This window comes from Elephantulus edwardii, unplaced genomic scaffold (assembly GCF_000299155.1).
Source record: "Elephantulus edwardii isolate Elephantulus edwardi_28Jun2011 unplaced genomic scaffold, EleEdw1.0 scaffold00093, whole genome shotgun sequence".
Taxonomy (NCBI): Eukaryota; Metazoa; Chordata; class Mammalia; order Macroscelidea; family Macroscelididae; genus Elephantulus; species Elephantulus edwardii.
This window is the reverse complement of record NW_006399843.1, coordinates 11,955,803-11,979,474: the sequence shown is the minus strand read 5'-3', so window position 1 is coordinate 11,979,474 and position 23,672 is coordinate 11,955,803. Positions and strand designations below refer to the sequence as shown.

The 23,672-nt window shown below is 44.5% G+C and overlaps 1 protein-coding gene across 1 annotated transcript in view; it reads left to right on the top strand.

Annotated features, from left to right (window-relative positions):
* The window catches only part of AMICA1 (adhesion molecule, interacts with CXADR antigen 1), a 43,308-nt gene that overhangs the window by 15,643 nt on the left and 3,993 nt on the right, over positions 1–23,672 (top strand). The window contains exons 5-9 of the mRNA XM_006890884.1: positions 3,515–3,734; positions 6,884–7,022; positions 11,851–11,911; positions 15,096–15,182; positions 18,042–18,064. Of these exons, the coding sequence (XP_006890946.1) occupies positions 3,515–3,734; positions 6,884–7,022; positions 11,851–11,911; positions 15,096–15,182; positions 18,042–18,064 (530 nt within the window). The remainder of the gene's footprint in view (positions 1–3,514; positions 3,735–6,883; positions 7,023–11,850; positions 11,912–15,095; positions 15,183–18,041; positions 18,065–23,672) is intronic.

Genomic DNA, 23,672 nt, shown 5'->3' with positions numbered 1-23,672 from the left:
TTCTCACAAGTTCAGTTTCATGGTGAGAAAGGTGACTACATTGGTGGCGATGATGTTTAACTTTTGGATGGACCAGAAAGACCCAGTATGGGGGGTTGGTAAGAGTGAAGAGTTCTGCATTGGACACATTTCATGGTCAAGACACTTAAATGAGATCAAGTCAAGTCATAGCCACTAAGTCGGAACCAACTACATAGCTGATCCTCAGGGGGTGGGGGGTGTCCAAGGCTGTAAACCACGGGGAAGAAGATGGTCCATCTTTTTTCCTGGAATAGCTATTATTCCACGTTAGAACTGTGTAGCTATGGTTGGCAGTGCAGCTCCTTACCTCTAGGTCCCCAGAGCTCCTTTGGTATGAGATAGGATGTACAACACTCTCTGCACTTGACTTGGCTGCTCCATTTAAGCATTTTAGTTTCTTTTCTCTTCTCCCTTCCCTTCGAGAGCAGCATGGGAGGAAAGGAATGTTTTTGTTTCCTATCCAGAAAAGCTATAGATTAGATATATGCATGGCTTCATGGTGATTTGAGGATATTTTTGCTGGTTTCCTGTGTCCCATTGCTTTGTTTATTTGCTATAATGGAAGGACTTTTCTTTGTCTCCATGGATTCTTAATCTGTTGGGAGTAGTAGATCCTGGGTGCCATGGAAAGGGCACTTCAGAAGATTCTGTGAAGTAGTTAGCAGAGAGGTAGCTCACTAGACCAGTAGCTCTCAACCATGGCATGATGATAGACTTGCAATGATAAGCAAGATATGCTTTGAGGTACATTCTAGGTAATTTGCTCTTAACAACATCTAAGGTACAAAGTTGATACAAGATATTCACTTTTATCAGTTAAAACAGATTCCTGAGCAGCCCTATAAAAACGTCAGTCATACCCTGTTGATTCCTTTTTGTGTCTGTATGGGTCAGAAAGGGTGGCATCATAATGGCACATGAAGAATTAGACATACTCCCCGGTTCACCCCTGGGAGCTTGTCATGCATTTAAATGTCTTTCATCAAGTGACTCATCGCAGGAAATGGGATGAAGGTTGACATTTTGAGGTTGTAAATTTGAATCATCAGAGATGAAAAGTCATGGACCATTTGTGCTTGTTTGTATCTAAATATACATTGCCTTTTCTTTAAAAGTATTTAAAATATAAGTAATATATTGTTGTTATTGTTGTTGTTGTTTTTATGTACTGTTGAGTCACCTGTGATTCATAATGACCCTGTGTATAATAATGAACCCTACCTTATTCTGAGCCAGTCTCACTGACTCAGACACATCTACCTCTATTACCCCAGTAACTGAGTCAATGCATCTTATCTGGGGTCTTCCTCCCTGTGCTCACCCTCCACCCTTCCAAGCATGATGTCCTTCTCCAAGGACTGGTTCCTCCTGGCCACGTCCCCAAAGTATATGAGACAGAGCTTCAAAACTCTTGTCTCCAAGGAGAAACTGGGCTTCACCCTTTCCAGAACAGACCTGTTTGCTCTGGGCAGTCATGGTATGTTCAAAACTCTTCCTCAGAACCACAACTCAAAGGCATAGATTTGTCTCCTGCCATCCTTGGACTTTTTCCAGCTCTCTGATGCATAACAAGTAATTGCAAAGAAAATGTCCTGGATCAGGCACACCTTAGTCCCTAGACTAACATGACAGCAGCCTTCCCCAGTGCAATTTGTCTTTTGATTTCCTGACTGCTGGTGTCAAGAGTGTTGATTGTAGAGCTGAGCAAGCTGAAACTGTTAACAATTTCAGTCTTTTCTCCATCTATCAATTGCTGTCAGTTGGCCCAGTGGTGAGAATCTTTGTCTTCTTGATGCTAAGCTTCAATCCATGTTGAAGACTATAGTTCTTGACCTTCTGTTGCAAACACTTCAGTTTTGGCAAGCAAGGTTCATTATCTGCAGATTGTTGAGGAGTCTTATTTATACATGTTTTTATGAAAAGTACTGACATCGTTTAGTTTAGCTGGTGTTTCTTTAGACATCTTCTATGGACTGAATACCCTTCCAGGCATTGAGAAATAGAGTAGTAAACAGCAGAGACAAAATCTCTGTCCCCAGGAGTACTTAACAATAAAAACACAATAAAGTAACAAAGAAGTAAATATAATAATGATAATAATAATAAATAATAATGATAAAAACTATGGAGAACAAGTAAATGGGAAAGGGGATGGATTATACTAGGAAATAGTAGTTGTTATTTTATATAGGTGTCCTGGAGGCCTCACTAAGAAGGTGACATTTGAAGGGGCGTAAACCATGTGTGTTCCAGGCCCAGGGAGCAGCAAGTGGTAAGGCCCTGAGTGGTAAGGCCCTGAGGCCAGTACTCTAGCTACCACAAGACGTTGGTGTGGCTGAAGTCAGATGACAGAAGTGGATGTGGAGAAGAGTAGGTAGAAGTTGAAGTCAGAGAGGAAAAGAAAGGGTATACCGGAACATGTGAGACCTTGTACTTTGAGTACAAATACAGGGCCCATGAGAAAAATAGCATTATTGTGATTTCACATATTTCAAGGGCTCATATGGCTACTGTGCTGAGAGTAGAGGTTGTTATGTACCATCAAGTTGGAACCCACCCATAACATACCCTCTAGTGGGTTTTTCAGAGGCAGTAAATCACAAGGGAAAAGATTACCCATCTTTTTTCTGTGTAGTAGCTGGTGAATTCAAACCATATGCCTTTGAGTTGGCAGCACAACCCCTTACCACTAAGCCACCATAGTCAGGGAGACTATTGCTGGAATCCAGGTCGAGTTCTGAGGCGTCATGGACTGGAGTGGTAACAGTGGAGGAAATGAGAAGCCGCCAGATTTGGGTACATTTGGAAGGTAGAGGTGATAAAATTTGCTGAGGGGTTAGGTAAGTTGTCTGAGAATGGGAAAAGTTAAGGATGATTTCAAGACTTTCAGTTTGAGCATCTGGAAGAAGGCATTATCAAAATCAGGTACACATGAAGGACCTAGCTTGGGGGGAAATGAAGACATCAGCATCATTGGATATAGTGGGAGGAAGTTGCGCTGCAGTCTCGAAGGTATGTGGTTCGAGGTCACAAGCAGCTCCGTGGGAGAAGGATGGGCAGTATCCCCCCATGCAATTAACTGTCCCTGAAAACCCACTAGAGGGCCAGCTATGGGTATGTTCTTATTTAATGGTACACAACAGCAATAAACATTGGAAACTCAACCAGAAATGTCACTAAAAAGTAAAAGTGTACAGAAATGTGAAAAGCAGAAGTCCTTCCTTCTCATTTTCCTTATTGCTTTCTTTAGATTGATTAATAATTCTTCTTGGTTTGGTGGTATTCTCTCTTTGAGGCATTATCTCTGCATGCACACATGCAGGCAATAAACGTGTAAATCATGACTTTGTTATCTCAGCCGCCCTGCTTAATGCCTTTATTGCCTGTGTATGACAAGGTTGTGAGTCCCGTCATCTCTGTCTCCCTCCTCACACCCCACTCCCCCGAGTTCCCCGTCTGTATGACCCTCACACTTTTTGCTCCTCCCTTCCAGACGGAGATGGTGTTGCACTATTCCCTGCAGCTCAGTGAAGCTGTGGGGCGCTTCCAGAACCGTGTAAAACTGGTGGGGGACATCTCTCGCAACAATGGCTCCATCATTCTCCAAGGAGTGGAGGAATCTGACAGCGGAAACTACACCTGCACGATCCACCTGGGGAGCCTAGAGTTTAAAAAAACCATTCTGCTGCGTGTGATCCTGAAAGAGCCCAGAAGTATGTGCCATCTGGCTGGGAAGGGCTGAGGGACCTTGTAGCTGGTAGGCAGGGCCCGGGCTGGAGTGACTCAAGATAGACACCCAGGGTGTGAGATTAGAGGAGGCGCTCACTGTCAGGGACTGACCTTGACTTGCACAACCCCAGCAAAGAATGTTTTCTTAAATTTGTTGACCTAGATGCCTCTCTTCAGCCAGGTTCTGGTCCTGTTGGTTGGCCAAGGGAAAGGAAACAAATATTGAGTGAAACTGACTCATAGCTGACCCTCCAGTGGGTTTTCAGAGGCAGTAATTTACAAGGGAGAAGACTGCCCATCTTTCTCCTACAGAGCAGCTGGCAGATTTGAACTCTATGCCTTTGAGTTGGCAGTGCAATTCTTACCACTAGGCCACCAGAGCTCCCTAAAGACACTGGAGCTCAAGAATCAACTAGGGTTGGTGTCCAAAGTAATTTTTTTTCCTTGGTTTCACAAGAATTCCTACATGCTCTGTAGCAGAAGGAAAAACGATTCTGAGCGAGTGAAAGAGAGTGAGGCACAGAGAAAAAACAGGAGGGAAGCAGAACCCAAACTGGAGGGGCTTCCTGATCAAAGGTCCTGTGTTCCAGCAAACAGTGTGTATTAGGGCCAGTGGCATGTAGATCATAAAGACACAATTGTGTTGTCTGAGAGAAGTTGATAAGGGAGGGCTTGAAGTTAAACCGTAACCCAGCTAGCAGCCAGGATGTGGCCTGTGGACTTTGCCTCTTGCGAAGGCCCCAGGAGCTGCTTGCGGTTGGTTGGAGTTGGGGGGGAGGATGGGTGAGGATGGGATGATAGACTGAAGTCTGTGGAGGCACCTTCTTGCTCATGGCAAAGGGTTCCAGCTGGCAAGGGCAACGGAGCAGATGGATTTGTGAAAGTGCTGCCCTCTCTCTGTGCACTACACTCTCAGCCATCTCCCTCCCACTGCACTGAACATCCAAGCTGTTAGTAGGAGCCCGCTTGACTTCTGAGCCTTCCCCAGCCACATACATGGCTACATCTGTCCCTCTCTCCTCTCTTCCTGGCCACCCCGAGGCAGGGGGAGCCTGTCCACCTGGGGTCTGCCCTGACCTTGGGCTCAGGGGGCACCTACCACCCACTACCTGCCTCAGGGACCTTGTGACGTGGCTCTCCAGGGCCTCGACATTCACATTCTCTGGCAGCTTCTACCATTCAGCGTGTAGAGTTCCTCTCCTCTTACCTTGTGTCCTTGTGTACTTTAGGTTCCATGCTATATGTTTCTTAAAAACAAAATGACACATCTTCCATAGTGAGCTTTCAATAAAATTCACATACCACACAATTCACCTGGGTAAAACATTCAAAAGGGAGCTCTGGTGGCCTAGTGGCAAGAAGCTGGGCTGCAAATCTGAAGGCATGTGGTTCGAGGCCACCAGCTGCTCCGCGGGAGAATGATGGACAATCTCCTCCTGTGCGATTAACTGCCTCTGAAAACCCGCTGGAGGGTCAGCTATGAGTTAGTTTTGAGTCGATGGTACACAACAACAACGACAACAAAGTGTTCAACTCAAGGGTTTTTAGTATAATCAGGGTTGTGCAACCATTGCTAAAACCAATGATCTATTTCTTGGCAGAGTCAAATTCAGTTGGCAGTTTTGGTGTCGTCCTGTTACTACTCCTTGGTGAATGGCATCCTGGCTTTTGCTGCTACCTCTACCCCAGCTTGGATCCCCCAAGGATGTCTAATTTCCCAGCTGCAGCTTTCTTTAATGTTAGACACTTATTCTCTGTGCAGTTTGACTCGGCATTTGACACGTGCTTCAACCACCACATGTCCAAACCCTTCCTTGCACGTCTCTTCCCATCCCGTCATCCCAACATCACTTAGTGCCCAGCTGGAGGCCTTGAAGTCCTACTTGGCTCCTCCCCAATCTAATAAACCAGCAAGTCCTGCATTTCTGCCACTTGCTATTGAATCTGTCTTCTTACCAGTTCATTGCCACCACCTCCTTCATTCAGGCCACATAGTCTCTGCCTTGGGCTGCTGACCTCTCGGGGGCCTCTGCTTCCACGCTCAGCTGTCACTACTCACTCTGCATGCCACCTCCAGTGCCATTGTTGTAAATCACAAGTCTGTACACACACTCAACTTCACTACATGCACTCTTCCAGTGACGTCTCTCTATTGGCTTCTCTAAGCCATTCTTCTGGTTCAGATAATTCAGATGCTCCCTTGTGAACGGAATCCTGTTATCTCTCCAGCCGAATTTCTCACCATACCCACAAATGCCACCTACACACCAGACTTGCTGGGCTAGTTCTAGTTCTTAAAACCCACATCCTATCAAGTCTCCATAGCTAATATGTGCCATTCCTCCTGTCTGTCCCCTTATTGACTACCCAGTAGACTTGATGTTTCCTCTAAGATTCAGCTTTGACAGAAATTTTGTAGGCAAATTTCACCTTGGGGGTGAATTTCCATAGAACTGCCTACACTTTTTCTTGGGCCCCTCTAAACCCCAGACAGGCTTACAACACCTTTTTATGACAGCTCAAACCACAGTCTGTGGTTTTCTGTTTATCTGCCTGTCTCCCTCCAAGCAAGCAGGGACTGTGCACTATTTGCTTTCCTATCATCAATGTCTGTCAATGCCTGGAGGTGTTTTCACACTTATGACACACATATTCAGGGTGGTGGGATAAATGAGCGAAGCCAGAATGCCTCCTCGGGGTCTTGCTTGGTATCATGGCCACGGAGCTCAGTGTCACAGCATGCATTCTTGGGAGGGTCGGGGGAGACATCAACAATCTCTAAAATACCTGTACTTTCTGGGTCTAGCAAACCAAATTTAAAAATAGAACTGTTAATGTGTAAAGGAGGTGCTAGCCCACCTCAGTCTACACCCTAGGGGTAAACAAGGGGTCAGACTTTGTTCTCAATCGATTTAGGCAGTTAGAGTCACAGTGTCTTGAAATAGTGCAGGGCTTGGTCGTCTCCCCTACTTCCTGGCTGGCCTTAGTACTGAGTGGAGAATTTTCTCCTGAGCTAAGGGGTGGGGGTGGGGGTGGGTTTCTCTGGGATCCTGCCTGCCATTCTGACGTCCTTGTGTTACTTTTCTTCTTTTCCAAGCACTGGTGACCCCTGAGGCACTGGTGACCCCTGAGGCACTGGTGACCCCTGCAGCCCTGACGCCTGATGTCCTGGGTGGGAATCAGCTGGTGATCATTGTGGGCATCGTCTGCAGCACCATCCTGCTGCTTGCAGTCCTGATACTGATCATGAAGCGAACACACAGGAATAAGAGGTACAGCCCCCATCCCTCGAGCTGGGAGGGTAGAGGTGTGAGACTGCCTCTTACCCAAAGCGGCAAAGAATGACTGGGTGCTAACTACCATTTTTACTGAAGCCTTTTCTTCTTCTTTTGTGGATATTTTATTTTGCACTTTGTATTACTTATCCAATAGTATCTTTCGTTTTAATTTTAAAAATATATTCAGTGAGTGAGAAGAATCTGCACTGAATCCCAAAGGCATGTGGTTCAAATTCACCAGCTGCTCTGTGGGAGAAGGATGGCCAGTCTCCTCCCCTGTGATTTACTGCCTCTTGAAAACCCACTGGAGGCTCAGCTATGGGTTGGTTCTGGCCCACCACCAGCAGCAGCAGCAGTTTTTATTAAAGTAAGGGTTTTTCTCCCTGTATACCAACCATTGCTAATATTCTTCCCCAAAATACTCTAACACCATTGACATAAACTCAGTGCTTACTCTCTCCTTCCCATAAAAACCTCAAACCAAAACAAACACTCCTTTCATCCTTCTTTCTGTTCCTGATTACCATTAATGCTCTTTGTTTTCTGTATATTTGATTCTTTCATGTAAGGGAGATTGTGCAGAATTTGTGTCTTTTGCGATTCCCTTATTCCACACAGCATGATGTGCTCAGGGTCACCCTATATCACATCAGAAAGTCATTTCTGTTTATGACTGCATGTTAGTTCCTTGTACACATACATACACATCACATTCTGCTTATTCATTCTTATGCTGATGGATGTTTTGTTTGTCCATGGAGGGTATATTAAAACAGAACTGTCTCATCCTACAGACATCATCCATACAGTCACCCTATGTCCTTTGCTCATGCTCTTGGCACAGTCCCACTCCCCACTCCTTTGCCTGTATCACGTGAAGGTGACGAACTTTTACACACAGCAATCTAAGCAGAGCATAATTAAGAAGCGAAATCTTATGCAAGAACTACAAGGGCACCATTGAATGCCTGAAATGAATTTTTAATTACCCATGCCAGACATTTAATTTAGAAGCTCGGATTTGGAGCCTTGGCAGTTGTTGTTAAGCTGTTGTTTTTAAGGGACCTCTTTCTACATAGGAGGGAGGTGATTGTGGAATGGGTGCTCTTCAAGTCTAAGAAGGCATGTGTTTGACATAGCACTTGTGTTTTAGTAGCTGTTGGCAGTTCTGTATCTCTCAGATACCAACTGAGAGATAAAGGAAATAAGAGAGCAGGACACATGGTGTCTTGTTGAGATAGAGTCCACAGGCAAGGACCCCATTAGGACTGGGTAACTCTCCCTTTCATGTCCTGTTCCCCAGAGAGCATGGATTCTGCAGGCAGCCCTGTGCCTGCCACGTCTGCAGCCCATTCTGCAGAGCTCTCTTATTTGATGTTACACTTTGTTGCCCTCTTTGAGGGTCTTTGCTATGAAGTGGGAGAACTGAGAACATGGAACCGAAAATTAGCTATCTAAACTCTACTCTTTTCTTTTTAATTTTTTTTTAATTGTTTCCCCCCCCCCCCAAGTCTACTCTTACTAGGTTGCCAAGAGACCTGGAACACATCCTTCCTGCGAGTCTCACTTCCCCTTAAGATGAAGGACAGCAGTTAGCCCTGTGCCCATTAATTAAAAAAAAAAAAATCAGACTATGCTCAGTTATGCTGAGATTTGTTTCTACATAATCACTGCCACGTTGGTCATAATTAAAAGCTGGACCACCCTCAATGTCTATCAGAAAGGGAGCAATTAAACAGTTGCTATTCTGTTCAGTGTTATCTGGCTTAACCCTTATGAAGGATAAGTGAGATCTGTACTGACAAGGGACTCGATGACCTTCTTGTTGTTGTTGTTGAGTACCACTGAGTCAGAATCAACTCAGAGCTGACCCTCCAGCAGGTTTTCAGAGGCTGTAAATTGCACAGGAAAGTGCCCATCTTTTTCCCATCGAACAGCTGGTGGATTAGAACTACATGCCTTTGGGTTGACCGTGGTGGTTTACCACTAAGCCACCAGAGCTCTCTGGTATGACCTTATTTTTGTGAAAATAAAAACAAAATAATGCTCATTTCAGTAGCATACACACTTAATGATTTGCTTGACTATACTTGCACTGAGAGGGGTTTGGAAGGATAATTCTAAAATTATAAGAACAGTGATATCTGAGATAAAAGAGAAAATGGATCCTAACGGGGATGGGAGGTTTACTGGGTACCTGCAGTTTCTGTCTACGTTTCCATAGTCTTTTAATTATTTTACAATGAGAATATATAACTTTGTAATCAGAAAATATAATAAAAACCCTTGCACTTTGAGGGGGAACACCCTCTATGGTTTCTTTCCCAGCTTTAACCCTGGTTTGGTTTTTGGCTCCACCTTAAACCAAAATTAAAAAGCAGGAAAAACATATTCAATGGCAAATACAGCACTTGCAGATGATCAGGAGATCAGAGGCCAAAAGCTGGCCTGCACCTGGAGCGCCCCAGAGCTCACAGTTGGGGTGTTTGCAGGAATTATTTGGCTCCACCTCCTCCCTTGGACCAAAGCCGGCTGCATTTCTGCTGCCCCCTGCTGGTTCAACTGCATCTCCCTCATCCTTGGACAAATGCCTGTCACTGACGTTCACCATCGGATGGGACCTACCCATAGCTCCGGCGGTTCAAAGCACACGATTTCAAAGGCGATAAATCACACGTGAGAAGAACGCCCATCTTTTTTCCATGGAGCTGCTGGTGGATTTGAATCCTGTACTTTTGCATTGGCAGCACAATTTTGTACCACTAAACCATCAGATGTTGTTAAGTGCAGGGGAGTAGTAGACGACTCAATAGCGACCCTATGAACGAATGACCTGAGCACTGTTCATCGAGTTTCCAGAGGCAAGCCATTTCGGAACTGGATGCCACTCCTGCTTCCAAGCTTGTTTTAATCAATGACACTTAACAACAATAACAATAACAACATAGAGAGAGCTACATTGGCCTAGTGGAAAGAAAGTTATGCTACCAAGCCCAAAGAGGGTGATTTTAATCTGTGGCCCCCAGGTCTGGTTTAAATTGTTTTTTGTCGTACATTCTTCTAGGTGGTATAGCACTGGTCTGTCCATTTGCTGTACAGAGGTAACTCATGGTTGCTGTGAGACTGAACACTGTGACACTGATGTGTCAAATGTGTTAATGGTTACCCATGGCGGACAGTGTTTGGTGGAACTTCCGATTAGAACCAGCTTGGAAGCAGGAGTGGCATCCACTTCCGAAATGGCTTGCCTCCGGAAACTCTATGAACAGTGCTCAGGCCTTTCATTTATAGGGTTATGACTTGTCTACGACTCGACGGCACCTAACAACAACAACAAGCCATCAGAGCTCCACAAACAGACCTGTAACTGACCATACAGCAAGGTTTTCAGAAGCAGTTAATCACTCAGGAGGAGATTGCCCATCCTTCTCCCACGGAGCAGTTGGCGGCCTTGAACTGCGTGCCTTCAGGATTACAGCACAGCTTCTTGCCTCTAGGCCACCTGAGTTCCCTCTACAAGTGCCTACAGGTTGCTAACTTGGATTGACTCCTCAAAACATTGAGGAGTACCTAGAACATTCCAAGAACAATGCCAGCTTTAACCCTGGTGCCACGTACAGATGGAGGAAGTTTCTAAAAGAGTCTCAGGCTCAACAATTCTTATCTGTAAAATGTAGATATCCATGAAGGGAAAGGCAATGTACAACAAAAGGTTTATTAGACATTAGTATTAATCAATTACATTTTTTTTCACATCTAGGTCTCCCTAACTTCCCATTAGTACTATAAAGAGTAAATAAAATAGTATCTAGCTTGTGCGTGGCCCTAGAAGGACTAAATGTAAATTCTATTCCCCATTTTCTAAGCTGGCCAACTGGCATGGTAATGACCAGGTCCTCATCTTTGAGGTATGGCGTGGCCCATTTGTTTTGTTTGTTGAGCTGAAAAGATCTCTAAAAAGGGCAACATTTCTACATTTTGAGATAAGGTCTGAGGTCCAAAGTTCCCTGGACTCTAATAATTGCTATGTGACTATGAACAACTGGACACTGGTGTTCTTGAGCTAGTGTGCTGGGGCAGAGAAGGGGACGTGCCTGGCTGTCAGAAGACAGGGGTGAGGGTTGGGGTAGGTTGGTGAGTAGGCTTTTTCTTAGGATTGCATCTGCTGGAGGAGGTGTTTTCTGTTCTCAAGCAGCCTGAACTCTGTCACATGGGATTCCAGTCCTGGCTGAAACAGTGGCATTGGGAGGCAGCAGAGGTAGCTGGAGTTCTTTTTCAGCCACTTCTTGGTTTAAAATAGAAATGTCATGATTCTACTCTAAATGCATAGGGAGATCTCCAGGGAGGGAGTCGAATTCCACAGTCCTTCTTTATTCATTCACTTATAATTGTATCCACTGTTATAGATGAATAATAGGAGCTCGGGTGCGTAATGGTGATGCATTGTACTGGCAGCCTTAAGACACATGGTGCAAATCCACCAGCAATCTCCTCCCATGTCATTTATTGCCTCTGAAAAATTACTGGAGGATCAGCTGTGCATTGGTTCCAACTCATAATGGCACATAATGACAGCGTTATAGACAAAGAGTTGGTTGACGTGCAAGTCAGGACTATTTAGAACAGAGACTTGCTCTCCACAAGGAGCTGGGCATTCTCACATTTCAAGGTGTACTGGCAGCACTGGCTGTGTGTATCTAGAACAACTACGTATTCCTCCACCAGAGCCCTCTCCGCATGAACCTCCCTGGGGATCCCAGGTGGGCATCTTGGAATGTGTGGCGTTGACTGGTTAGTTACAGCTGTTTTTCATGCCTTGCAGTTCAGAGAATCCTACGACCCTGGTCAAAAGCCTGGAGAACACAAAGAAAGTGATGCCAGAGGTGAGAGAAGAGCTCTCTGCTGTGTTGCTGGTCTGTCCTAGGAGCATGTGTGAACTGGGGGGAAACCGAGCCAGACTGATGTGTTCTCAGTGCTTTTGAACTGTGCCTTGTTCAGCGTTAGGTCCATGCCTGGCACAAAGCAGGGACCCAGAAAATCCCAATCATTGTAATAAAAGCCTCTGAGTTAGAAGTTGGGGTGGGGTGAGGTAGGCAGACCAACTGAGGCTATGGATCCTGGTGGGGGGCAGAGGACCCAGAGCATAGGACTTAGGAAGCTTAATTTTAGGCTTGACTGTGCCACCTTCCTGAGCATTAGGTAGAAGGTCAGGAATCTCTGCCTGCCTGCATCACAGAGTTAATTGTATGACTCAAGGAGAATGATAGGAAAGTGCTGTGTAATTGATGAGGCACTCTGTAAATATTATGATTATGCTCACGAGTTAATGGTTAAGATGAAATATGCAGGGCGTAGGTTTATTTCCCAGAGCTACCCTAACACATCATGCTTGGGTGGAGGGACAGAGCAGGAGAGGAAGGCCCTCTATGAGGTGGATTGATTCAGTGACTGGGATAATTGGGATGGGAGTGTCAGAGACAGTGTGATTGGCACAGGACAGAGCGGAGTTTAGGGCTGTTGTACATAGGGTCGCTATGAGTCGCAGGCGACTCGACGGCACATAACAACAACAACAACCCTAACACAAGTGCCACAATTCAAGTGATGTCAAAGGAGTAAGATGTGCTGCCTTGTAGTTCTGGAGGAAGGAGGCCAGGCCAGGCGCCCTCCAAAGGCACTAGGAGGAGATGTTGGTGTATTTCAGTTCCTGGCAGCCGCAGGCATTCCCTGGCTTGTGGGTGACTTTCACTAGGGCTTCCTCCCTCTGCTCCTCTGTGAGCCTCTTCTCCTCGTCTATAAGGACATTACTCAGGTGGCAGTGGCCCAGGACTGGATGGTGCTGTGTTCTGTTGTGCACAGTAGGGCCATATAACACAAACTGACTGGACAGCATCGAACAACAGCAGGGAAGGTGGAACTAGGGCGCGCTATATGACCACAGGGTCATTTAACTGATAACATGTGTAAAGACCCAACTTCCAAATAAGGCCACGTTTACAGTTCGTACAGGGCAGAGAGTCTATCTTTTTGCAGGGTGCAATCCAATCTGCAATAGGCACTTTTCGAAAGAAAGGACTAGAAGGACTTTCCCCTTTGTACTAGTTTGTCATGGGCTACATACAAGGACTCTGAGAATTGAAAAAGAGTTGCTGGATGGTGCTAATGGGCTAATAGGCCACTTGGCTTATGGACACAGCTGCCAGCACAAAGCATAGAGGTCAGAGTCTACTCAGATGTGAATCACAAAGTGCTATGATCTCAGGGGACATCAAGGGTCTCTGCCAAACATACAGAGGAACAATGACAACTAGACTGTTGGCATGAGTTCAGTTAGAGAGAAACATCCACACGATACAAATAATTTGTCACCATTTGCTACCTGAACGGCTCACCCAAACAAGCATGTTTGACTTAAAACAAACTCATAAATAACAACAACCACCTCAAATACATAACAACCAATAACACTTTTTGTGGTTAAACATATACAACAAAAAATGTCATTTTAGCCATTTTTAGTGTGCAATCCAGTGACATTAAATATGTTTACAAAATTGTGCAGCCATCACTACTGTCCATTTAGGAAGCTTACACAGTGCACATTGCTGATGAGATGTTCCAGGTCATAATGACGCTTTCACTGAGTGGTAACACCTGTTTTCCCTCTCCTCCAACCCCTGGTAACCATGAACTGACTTTCTATTTCTGTGTATTTGCCCTTTCTAACTATCTCATGTGAGTGGAATTATCAGTATCTGTATTTCCCTCAGCATGATGCTTTCATGGCTCGTGCACGTTGTGGCATGCATCAGAACTCGCTTCTCTTTAAGGCTGGCTGAACAGCATCCCCTGCATGCGTGATGCATAAACCAAATGCACTCCATTTGTTTATCCATCATTTGTTGATGGGCCCTTGTGTTGTTCTCACCTTTTGGCTGTTACAAATAGTGCTGCAGCGGCCACTGGTGTACAAGTCCTTAAAGGAAGGCATTTGCTTCCTAAGTGTTCTTTCCTGATGAATTCATTTTTAGGAAGACTGAGAAGTGAATTGTTAAAGATACTGATTTCCTATCTCTTGTTAAATCTCTGAATATACTGGTGGTTGATGATCTATCTGAGAATAGGAGTGGTAAACTTTTTTTTGATGTGTAAGAGACTCTTTTTTTCACATTTCATAACAATTTAATCTCCTAGCTACTAAGTTTGTATTTTAGTTGAATATTTTCTCAGTTTTTCTTTTGAGGTATCATGCTACATAAAGGACTGTAAAAAAAGTCAGATTTTTCTTAAAAAGCTTATTTTTAGAATAGGCATAGTGAGGACACATGCATTAAAGCTGTAGTTTGAAGTCTCTTTACTTAGAGAAAACTTAAATATAGGCCTGCAGTCATTCCAAACCATCATCATTTAGGTATTAGTGATGAAGCTATAGAGTCAAAGAAACAATTCCTCTCCAGGGTGCATGGTTGACTTGATCTCATTTATAATTATGCCATAGTATCCTTGGAACAGCAGCTTGGACAACCCTTAAGAAATATTAATTGTATGAAATGCAAAGACTCTATCAAAGTTGGTGTCAGCTCTTAATACAGGACCATTCAGAACTGAGCATTAGAAGCAAAAGAATACTCCAAGTTGGAATTTTTATTATTGACTTGGCTTACTGTCAGTGCATACAATCTATCATTGATTGCAACAGGTCCAGTTTGGCTTTATTGGGGATGTTGATCAAGCAAGATATAGTAAGGGGGCCCCAGCTGTGTGTTATATAGGAAGGATGCTTGGGGATTTCTCTTTCCTTGAAAGCCCTGGGATTGATCTCTCTCTCTCATTCTCTCTCTCTCATCTATCTCTCTCTCCCCCTCTCCCTCCCTCTCCTTCCTTCCTTCCTTTTATTTCTTTCCATCTCTGATCTCTGAGACTAAGCATTTGCTTCATAGTAGCACACCTTCATGTTTTCTTTTGCTTCTCCACAGTCATGCCACACTCCTGTTCTTTCTTCTGGGACAAAGCTTTTTCTGGCATTTAAGATTCTTTAGAAACCTCCATGCCATTTTCTCCCTTTAGAAACACATTTATACCTCGATAAATACAAAAGAAGTGACGGAGGAAGAAGAATCAGCTGGGAAATCAGAGCCAACCTACATGACCATGGTGAGAACTATTCTGGGTCACAGCTGAGCTGGTGACTAGGGGAGGGAGGCGGAGCTGGGAAGGACATGGTACACTCTCGGACTGTCCACTTGGCTAGGTCACCTGGGGTGGCCTTTTGTTGAAGTCAAAGATTTTTCTTAGTAATAGGAATGTGTAAGAAATTGATGAGGGGGAAATTGATGGGCAGAAGAGTAATACAAACTTAACTTTATATCTTCTCTCGGGACTGATAAGTCATTGCTAAAGATCATTGATTTTAATGGTAAGTGGAAGCACCTTCATTTGGGGTAGAGAAAGTCTTTAATAAGTACCGATAATCACGGAGTCAGATTCTGACTCGAAGTGTCCCCAGATGTGTTAGAGTAGAACTGTGCTCCATAGGGGGTTTTGTTGTTGTTGTCTTTATATGACATTCATTTTAAAGTTATATTCCTATTTGTGTCAAAGGTGAGTCCCTTGTAAGCAACATATTAATCTGCTCTGTTTCCCCCCATACTTGGTATACATTGTTTCATTTATCTTCATTCATGTATGATTGTGTTTTATACAATCTTTCACTTACATTTTATTTCATACAATCATTCATATTCATTGTATACGAATTTTAGAAAAGGAATGACTTTTGCTCCACGCTTATTAGTACTCCATCCTTTTGAATTCCCACTGAACCTTTCTATTCCGTAGGGGTTTTAGTGACTGGTTCTTTGGAAGTCAATCAGCAGGTTCTTCTCTCACGGTACCTCTGAGTAAACGCATACCTTCAACCTGACAGTTCGCAGCTGAACACGTTAACTGCACCACCACTGACTCCCGAGTCAAAACCAGATCCCACTTTCTGCTCCTCCCTCAATATAACCCAGAATTTGATAACCAGATTGGCACTCCCTGCTCAAACACAGCCCAGCAAGGGAAGCATGTTAAGATCCTTAGGCAAATGTTTCTTTGCAGTGGATTGTTTTCCTTCCTTTTAAAAAGGTCTAAGGAGGGTCCCTTACAATGTTTAGATTTTATTTCTTTTAATATATCCTGGGACTATTTCTTCACAGTCGACACAGGCAGGCTGCATCTGAATCCAATATAGTGATGTGGAATCTGACTTTTGTAGCTTCCCCAGGGAAGTCCAGCACCTAGAAAAGGCACCTCACCATGGAATGAGTAGGGCTGAGGATGAAAGGAGTTAGCTAGCAATGAAAACAATGCTATTTGTAGGTGAATTACAGGCATCATGTCCATTCAGGGAGCAGTGTTCTGTTTGTGCAATGACGTCTGGGCTTGTTCTTTTCGCACTGACAACAATGGCGCATGACTCCCAGCTGATTGCAGCTGGGAAAGGTTCTGCCACAGAAGTGTGAGATCAGAGAACTGGCCGCGTTCCATCATGTCAGATATTAGCTCCACTCTAATGTTTCAGTTGAATACAGTCATGTTTCTCCCACATCCTTTTTCCATTATTGACATGTGATGTTACAGTAACTGCCAGCCTTTGTACTGGACCTCAGAGATCTGCTGATACAGCTTTATCTGTTTCACTGTAACTGTTTCATCCATCTGAGTGACAGTGTTTGCGGAAAGTCTGAAGGACAGAGATGACTTGGGCCATGACTTTGGAGCTGCCTCCTTGTCCAGCGTTCAGCCAAAAGCAAACTCAGGGGCAGCTGAGCCTGTTGTAACCCATGCAGATGCAAGGAGTGTCAGAGTGAAATTGGACCATAGGGTTCTCAGTGGCTGATCTCTGAGGGGTGCAAATGGCTTGTACTCAGTTACTAAACTGAAGGTTCATGTTTTGAACCCAGCCGTTGGCACTGCAGAAGAAAGGTCTGGTGATCCACCTCCCTAGTGATCATAGGCAAGAAAGCGCTGTGGGGTGTCCACCCTGTGACATATGGGATCGCTATGAGCACTCAGCAGCAACAAGTTACTCTTACTGATGCAGTTCACCAGGCCTTTCTTGCTCAAGCATGGCGAGGTGAATTCGTGCTGCCAACGTTTCAGTTAAAGGCCAAGCATAAACCTCTTATGCCACAGGAAGCAGTGTTTCTGTCCTTTTGAAAAGGATCAAGCAAACAAAGCCTTTGGGGCCTGGCTGAGTTATTTGAAAACACTAAGCACTAGATTAAATAAACTTGAGGGAGAATTCTGGCCTGCAGGTCCCTAGCTTGAGGCCTCAGGTGTGGGGATAAGGAAAAACTACTTGATTTGTTGTTGTTGAGTTGCTTCATTTTATGTAAATAAACTGGTGCTGTACTGTTTCAGAGTGTGTGCAGCACAGGGTTAAATCATAAGTTTTGGTGTTGGACAGACCTGTGTCTGATCTTATTCTGACTCTGCAGCTAGATGACCTTGGGCAGGTGAATTAGCTTCTTAAACCCTCAGTTTCCTCATCTTTAAAAGGTGGAGATAACAGCTACATCCCAGGTGGGAGTATTACATGAGATTATGTATGTGGAATTCAGTATTAGATGGAGCACATGGAGAGAGCTCATTGAATGGTATTATTGTTGTTGTTATTGTTAGTTGCTGTCAGGTTGACTTCCAACTCATGATGTAAGACCAGGTCTTTGTAAGCCACTGGGTTTTCAATGGTTCATTTTCAAGAGTACAGTGTTAGGTCTTTCAGTCTTAAGTCTGGAAGCTCTGGTGAAACCCACAGCAACATCAAAACAACAAAAGTCCACTGACAGACCATGGGCAGTGCCCGTGTGTGAGGTGCACTGAGATTCGAACCTGGTCTCCCACATGCAAGACCAGACAGAGTTCTAGCACTAAGCTACCACTTACCTCTCAGTAAGTTGTAACTGGCATTGTTATTGAAGTACTTCTTGGAAATATAGTTTGTTTCTTCATTTCTCTCTCCCACAGCACCCAGTCTGGCCTCCTGTGAGGTCAGTGACGAACAGGTCACCTGAGAATAAGTCATCTGGGGCATTGCCACCGACAGAGCAGCCTTTCTGAGAAGACAGGGGCTTCGCTCCATTTCCAAGCACAGCAGAAGAGATCGTCTACTCAGCTGTTTCCAATAACCCCTAACTCTCCCTTTATAGTTACCCTCCTGCCACATTGCTTGGTCAAAGGACTAAAGATGGAGCATTTCCAGCCTGGTAGAAAGCCTGGACAGATTCAGGGAAGCAGGTCCTACCTATTGAAGGGAGGGTAGGACATGGACTTGGAGGCTCTGGTGTGGGGCATTGGCTTCGAGGAACCGATGGAGCGACCATACCAGCCTCAGGTGTGCCGTCAAATGAGAACATTCATGTGCACAGTGTTCTTTGTGGATGAGCTATTGGGAAGAATTGAAGAGACAAAAACTACCCCAAATGATTCTTTTTCTAAATGACCCCTAAATAAATGTGGTTTGTACAAATTGCTTTTGTGCCTGAGCCCTGGTGGCATAACTGGTTGTATGTTGTGCTGCTGACTGAGAAGTCAGAAGTTCAAATCTTCCAACTGCTCTGAGGGAAGAAAGAGAGTCACCTCCTGGCGAAATTGACAGCCTTGGAAACCCAATGGTGGTCTTCAGGGGTCAGTATCAACTCGATGGCAGTAGTTTTGGGGGGCTGAAGAGCAACAGGAGTCATTCTGAGGGATTCTCAGGAGAGAATTCTTGGAACAAATGACATTTCTCAAAGAAAGCCAGGCTGTAGCTCAAACACTGTCGACTGGTGATGAGCTTGGGCAGTAGAAAGTTTGGAGGTTAAAAGGGTTGGAAATAGAGTAGGCCCACTGCTCAAGCATCTACTTTGTTGTTGTTATGTGCTTGCGACTCATAGTGACCCTTCATACAAGAGCCCTAAACGCAGTTCTATCCTGTGCCAACCTCGCCGTCTCAAACACACTCATTCCCACCACTCCAGTCACAGAATCAATCCATCTCTTCGAGGGTCTTTCTCTCCTGCACCACCCCTCCACTCTGCCAAACATGATGTCCCTCTCCAAGGACCAGTCCCTCCTTGCAACACGCCCAAAGTATGTCAGACGAAGCTTCAGAATCCTTGACTCCAAGGAGCATTCTGGCTTCACCTTCTCCAGGACAAATCTGTTTGTTTTCCTAGCAGTCCGTGGTATATTCAACACTATTCTCCAGCACCACAGCTCAAAGGCATCAATTCTCGCAGTTCTTAATTCTGGCTGAGTATCAAAAGTGCTGGTGCCTCTTCACTGGGCCTCACAAGAGGTCTCCTGGTTTGGAATTCTTAGGTGGACCTTGTACATCTGTCCTTTGAAATGTAACATCCATGAGCTGCCAAAGGGAAGATCCACCATAAGTAACATGAAATGTCATGTTCTTGTACTTTTTGGTTACTATCATAAGACTCGCTAGCCCTGGACTTCAGGGATCCCTTCGTTCAGAACTCCTGCTTCCCAGGGCTCAGCCTGCCCTCAGCTCGGCTGGGGTCACCTGCCTTGACCACAGGACCCTTCCTCATGCTCAGGTTTCCCTTCACATTTAGCCTTTCAGGATGTGAGCAAAGAGAAAGACTTTCCTGAGTCTCAGTTTCTGCTGCAATCTCAAGTGAGGATCATGAAAATGTATTTTTCTACATTTTAGTGACACGATACATAGCAAAACATATGCCAGTTCATCAGTTTGTATGTGACAGTGACCAGTTTGGTGACACTGGTTACCTTCTTCAAGTTGTACAACTGTTCTTCACCCTCTTTTTCTGAGTTGTTCCTCCCTCATTAACATAAACTCAGTGGCTCTAAGGTTCCTCTTTAGTCTTCTGAATTGCTGTTGTAAATTTGATCCAATATGGATAATTCTTGTTCTTCTTGTTATGTGCTGTCAAATCAGAATCAACTCATAGCTGATGCCCTACTGAGTTTTCAGAGGTTGTAAATCACATGTGAGGAGATTGCAAATCTTTGAAAAATGCTATGGAGTAGCTGGTGGATCAAACCTCTTGTCTTTGAATTGGCAGTGCAGCTCCTTATTTGAAGAGTAATCCATGCTTTTTGAAGAAGTCTTCTAAAGATTCTAGCTTTGTTGCTGTTGTTGTGTTCCATAGAGTTGGAACTGACCCATAGCTGACCCTCTGGTGGGTTTCCAGAGGCAGTTAATCACACAGGAGATTACCCACCTTTCTCTCGCAGAGCAGCTGATGGCCTTGAACCATGTGCTTTTGGGATTGCAGCGCAGCTTCTTGTGACTAGGCCACACGCTTCCCCATTCTAACTTTAGGACCTTAGTAATAACAACAATACACTCCTTATTGACATATCTTTTTTTTAAATCTGTTCTTAAATTTCCATTTGGAGACTTGTAGCTTCTTTTTGTTCTTGTTTCATTGAGACCAAGGTACTCAATGCTTCATTCTTTGCCAATAATTTACTATAAGAGTCCTGGGGGCAGTGTCCTCTCCTAGACATACCAGAAGAAAGACACAGATTAATGTAGAAGTAAATGGAATGGGGAGGATTTTCATATCCTTATAATTCACTGAGAAGATGTGTTTTAGTTACAGGCGATTAAGTCACAGGGGGCCCCTCTCCACTTCCTGAAATGCACAGGAGGCTGGGCCCCGGGGTAGATGGGGGTTTTCCTTCTAGTCTTCAGGGTAAACCACCGGGATGAGAGCTAGAGGAAGAGGGGACAGCTTATCCACATGCTCCTGCAGAAGGCACACTCTTGGAGAAAATGTGGGGATGCCTCCCCCCAACCCCTGCCTGGAGTCTTATATACCCAAATTTGAATCTGACTCATTCAGAATTTGTCTTCCACTTCAGCTTCAGTAGTTATGATTGAGAAGGAGGAAGAAGAAACCCACCTCCCCTTTCCTCCCCACAAACCTTCCTCATACACCCGTATGAAGTCAAGGTTGAAGGTAGATATCCACAGATACAAGATTCTGATTTTACCCCAAACCAGGATTCAGGGGATCTTGAAAAAGACCCATGTGCTTCCTTATGCCCTCCTCCTAGAGATAAACCCAACCCAAACCACTGAGCCGAGTTCTATTCAGTTGGCCCCATGTGTGTCAGGGTGGAACTGTCCTCCTTCTGTCTTTCAAGTGCTGTCATCTCCCTGAAGCTGATCACCAGGACTTTCCTCCAAAGTGCCTCTGGGTGGACTAGAACCTCCAATCTTTTGCTTAGCCACCAAATGCTTAATCGTTTTGGCACCCAGGTACTCCATGCTAGAAGTGACTTACCGTGAAATTCAGGAACACAGAGCATAGGGAGAGAACAGACTTCAAAGTCAGACTTCGAAGTCAAACCTGATCCTGCCTCTTACTCTTCTGTCCTGTGATTCTATTTATACACATTGGAATGGAGACTCCAATTTGTGAAGGTAGTTTAGACAGGTAATAAGCAAAGATTTCTGCTTAAAGACTAAAGTGTGCCTGATTGAAGCCATGGTGTTTTTCAATTGCTTCCTATGCACCTGAAAGTTGTACAGCGGATAAGGAAAACTGAAGAAGAATCAACACCTTGGGGCGGTGGTGTTGGAGAAGAGTAGTGAATGTATCATGGACTGCCAAGAGAATGAACCAGTGGAGGAAGTGCGATCAGAGTGCTCCTAAAGGCAAAGGTGGTGACGCTTTATTTTATGTACTTTGAACATGTCAGGAGAGGCTGGTTCTTGGGGAAATATATGATTCTGGGAAAGGTAGAAGGGTCAGTGAGGAGAGGAAGACCCTCAACCAGATGGACTGACACAGTGATTACAACAATGGGCTTGAGCACGCTGGAGATCATGATGACGGTGTGGGGTAGGGCAAGGCTCAGATCTATTGTTCACAGGGTCTCTCTGAATCATGGACGGCTCAACAGCATCTAACAATAACTCAAGGTTGAGTTCTTGATCTATCCTTTTTGAGTGTGTCTTTCTCATTGGGATTTATCATCCAACCTTTTGGAACTCAGTGACTGGCTCTTCTATCTAAATAGGACATTCAACACTAGTAGGTCAAACGAAGTCATTAGCAATGTCAGTGACAATGTCCTTTAGTGAGTCTGTTTCTATCTTATGTTAATTTTGATGTATGTCTATGAGCAGGAAGCTTGTTAATCCAAAGTACCTAAGTCCCTCTTCCCATCCAAAGTGTTAGCAGAAATTAAAATGGGTAGTATTTTGAAGGGTGAGAAAACTGCTGAGAAACCAAGCAAGTCAATCTTCTTACAGTCCATCCATTAGCAAAGAGTCTTGTTTCTTGAACTTGCAGTTTCCTAAACTATCAGGGACTTCTCCAAATTACTGAGGAGCAAAGATATCCGTTTTAAGACTCAGGTGTGTCTGATTCAGGCCATAGTCTTTTCAATCACTTACTATATGTCTGAGAGCTGGAAAGTGAATAAGGATGAAAAAAGAATTGATGCCTTTGAGCTGTGGTGTTGCAGAGGAGTACCCAGTATCCCATGGACCATCAAAAGCACAGACAGCTATGTCTTGGAGAAGGTGCAGCCAGAGTGCTCCTTGGAGGCAAAGATGACAAAGCTTCATCTCACATACTTTAGGCATCTTGTTAAGAGAGGTTATTCCTTTGAAGATGGAGGATCAGTGAAAGAGAGGAAGACCCTTGATAAGATGGATTGACACAGTGACTGTGGCAATGGGCTCAAGTATGTCAGAGGTGACGAAGATGGCCCAGGATAAGGACAGGCTTCAGGTCTGTTGTTCATAGAGTCACTATGAATCATACTTGACTCAGTGGCACCTAACAATAACAAGTTTCCAGAACACCAAGTGCTTCCATAGTTGAGTGTTTCCAGAAGCATGAAGGTATCTGCAATTAGGAGGCAGCCCCAGGGGTGGAGGAGGCTACACTCTCTAGGATTAATGGAGAATTAAATGGCTTCAAAGTTTGGCTATTGAGATAGCAAACAGTCCAGCTGGTCCACTAAAAACCAACTGAAGATATAGCTCCTGTAAAAGGTTGTAGCTTTCTCCTTGCCTTTAAGTCTTTTGTATCTTGTTACCACTAGATATTTTACTGGGGTTGCCCCCTGTTGAATTGGAATCTATCCATAGCTGACCCTCCAGTGGGTTTTTATAGGCAATTAATGACGATGGGAGGAGACTGTCTATCCTTCTCCCATGAAGCAACTGGTGGATTTGAACCACATGCCTTTGAGTTGGCAGTATAATTCCTTACAGCTAAACTGTCAGAGCTCCCTCCAGAGAACATAGGCCATCCCTATTTCCATCCATGTGGAGAAAGAGAGAGAGAGATTTATGTTAAGGAAATATTCATGTAATTATGGAGGCCAACAAATCCCAAATCCATGGGTCAGGCACATTTGGTTGACAGTCCTTCCTGACTCACGTGGAGTTAAGAGCTGCCGAAAATCTGCAGACCAAGCAAAACATCTTAAGAATCAAAGGTCAGAGGATGACAAGTGAGATGCAGGACTGAGAGCATATGTCCATATATCCTGGATGCAGACCACACCGCCAAGGAAAACCCCCTTCTATGGAGAACACTTGTAGAACACTGGCCCAGTCAAATTAAAAAGTAACATGGTTTGTCACGCCACTCTACCCTTTCTCTT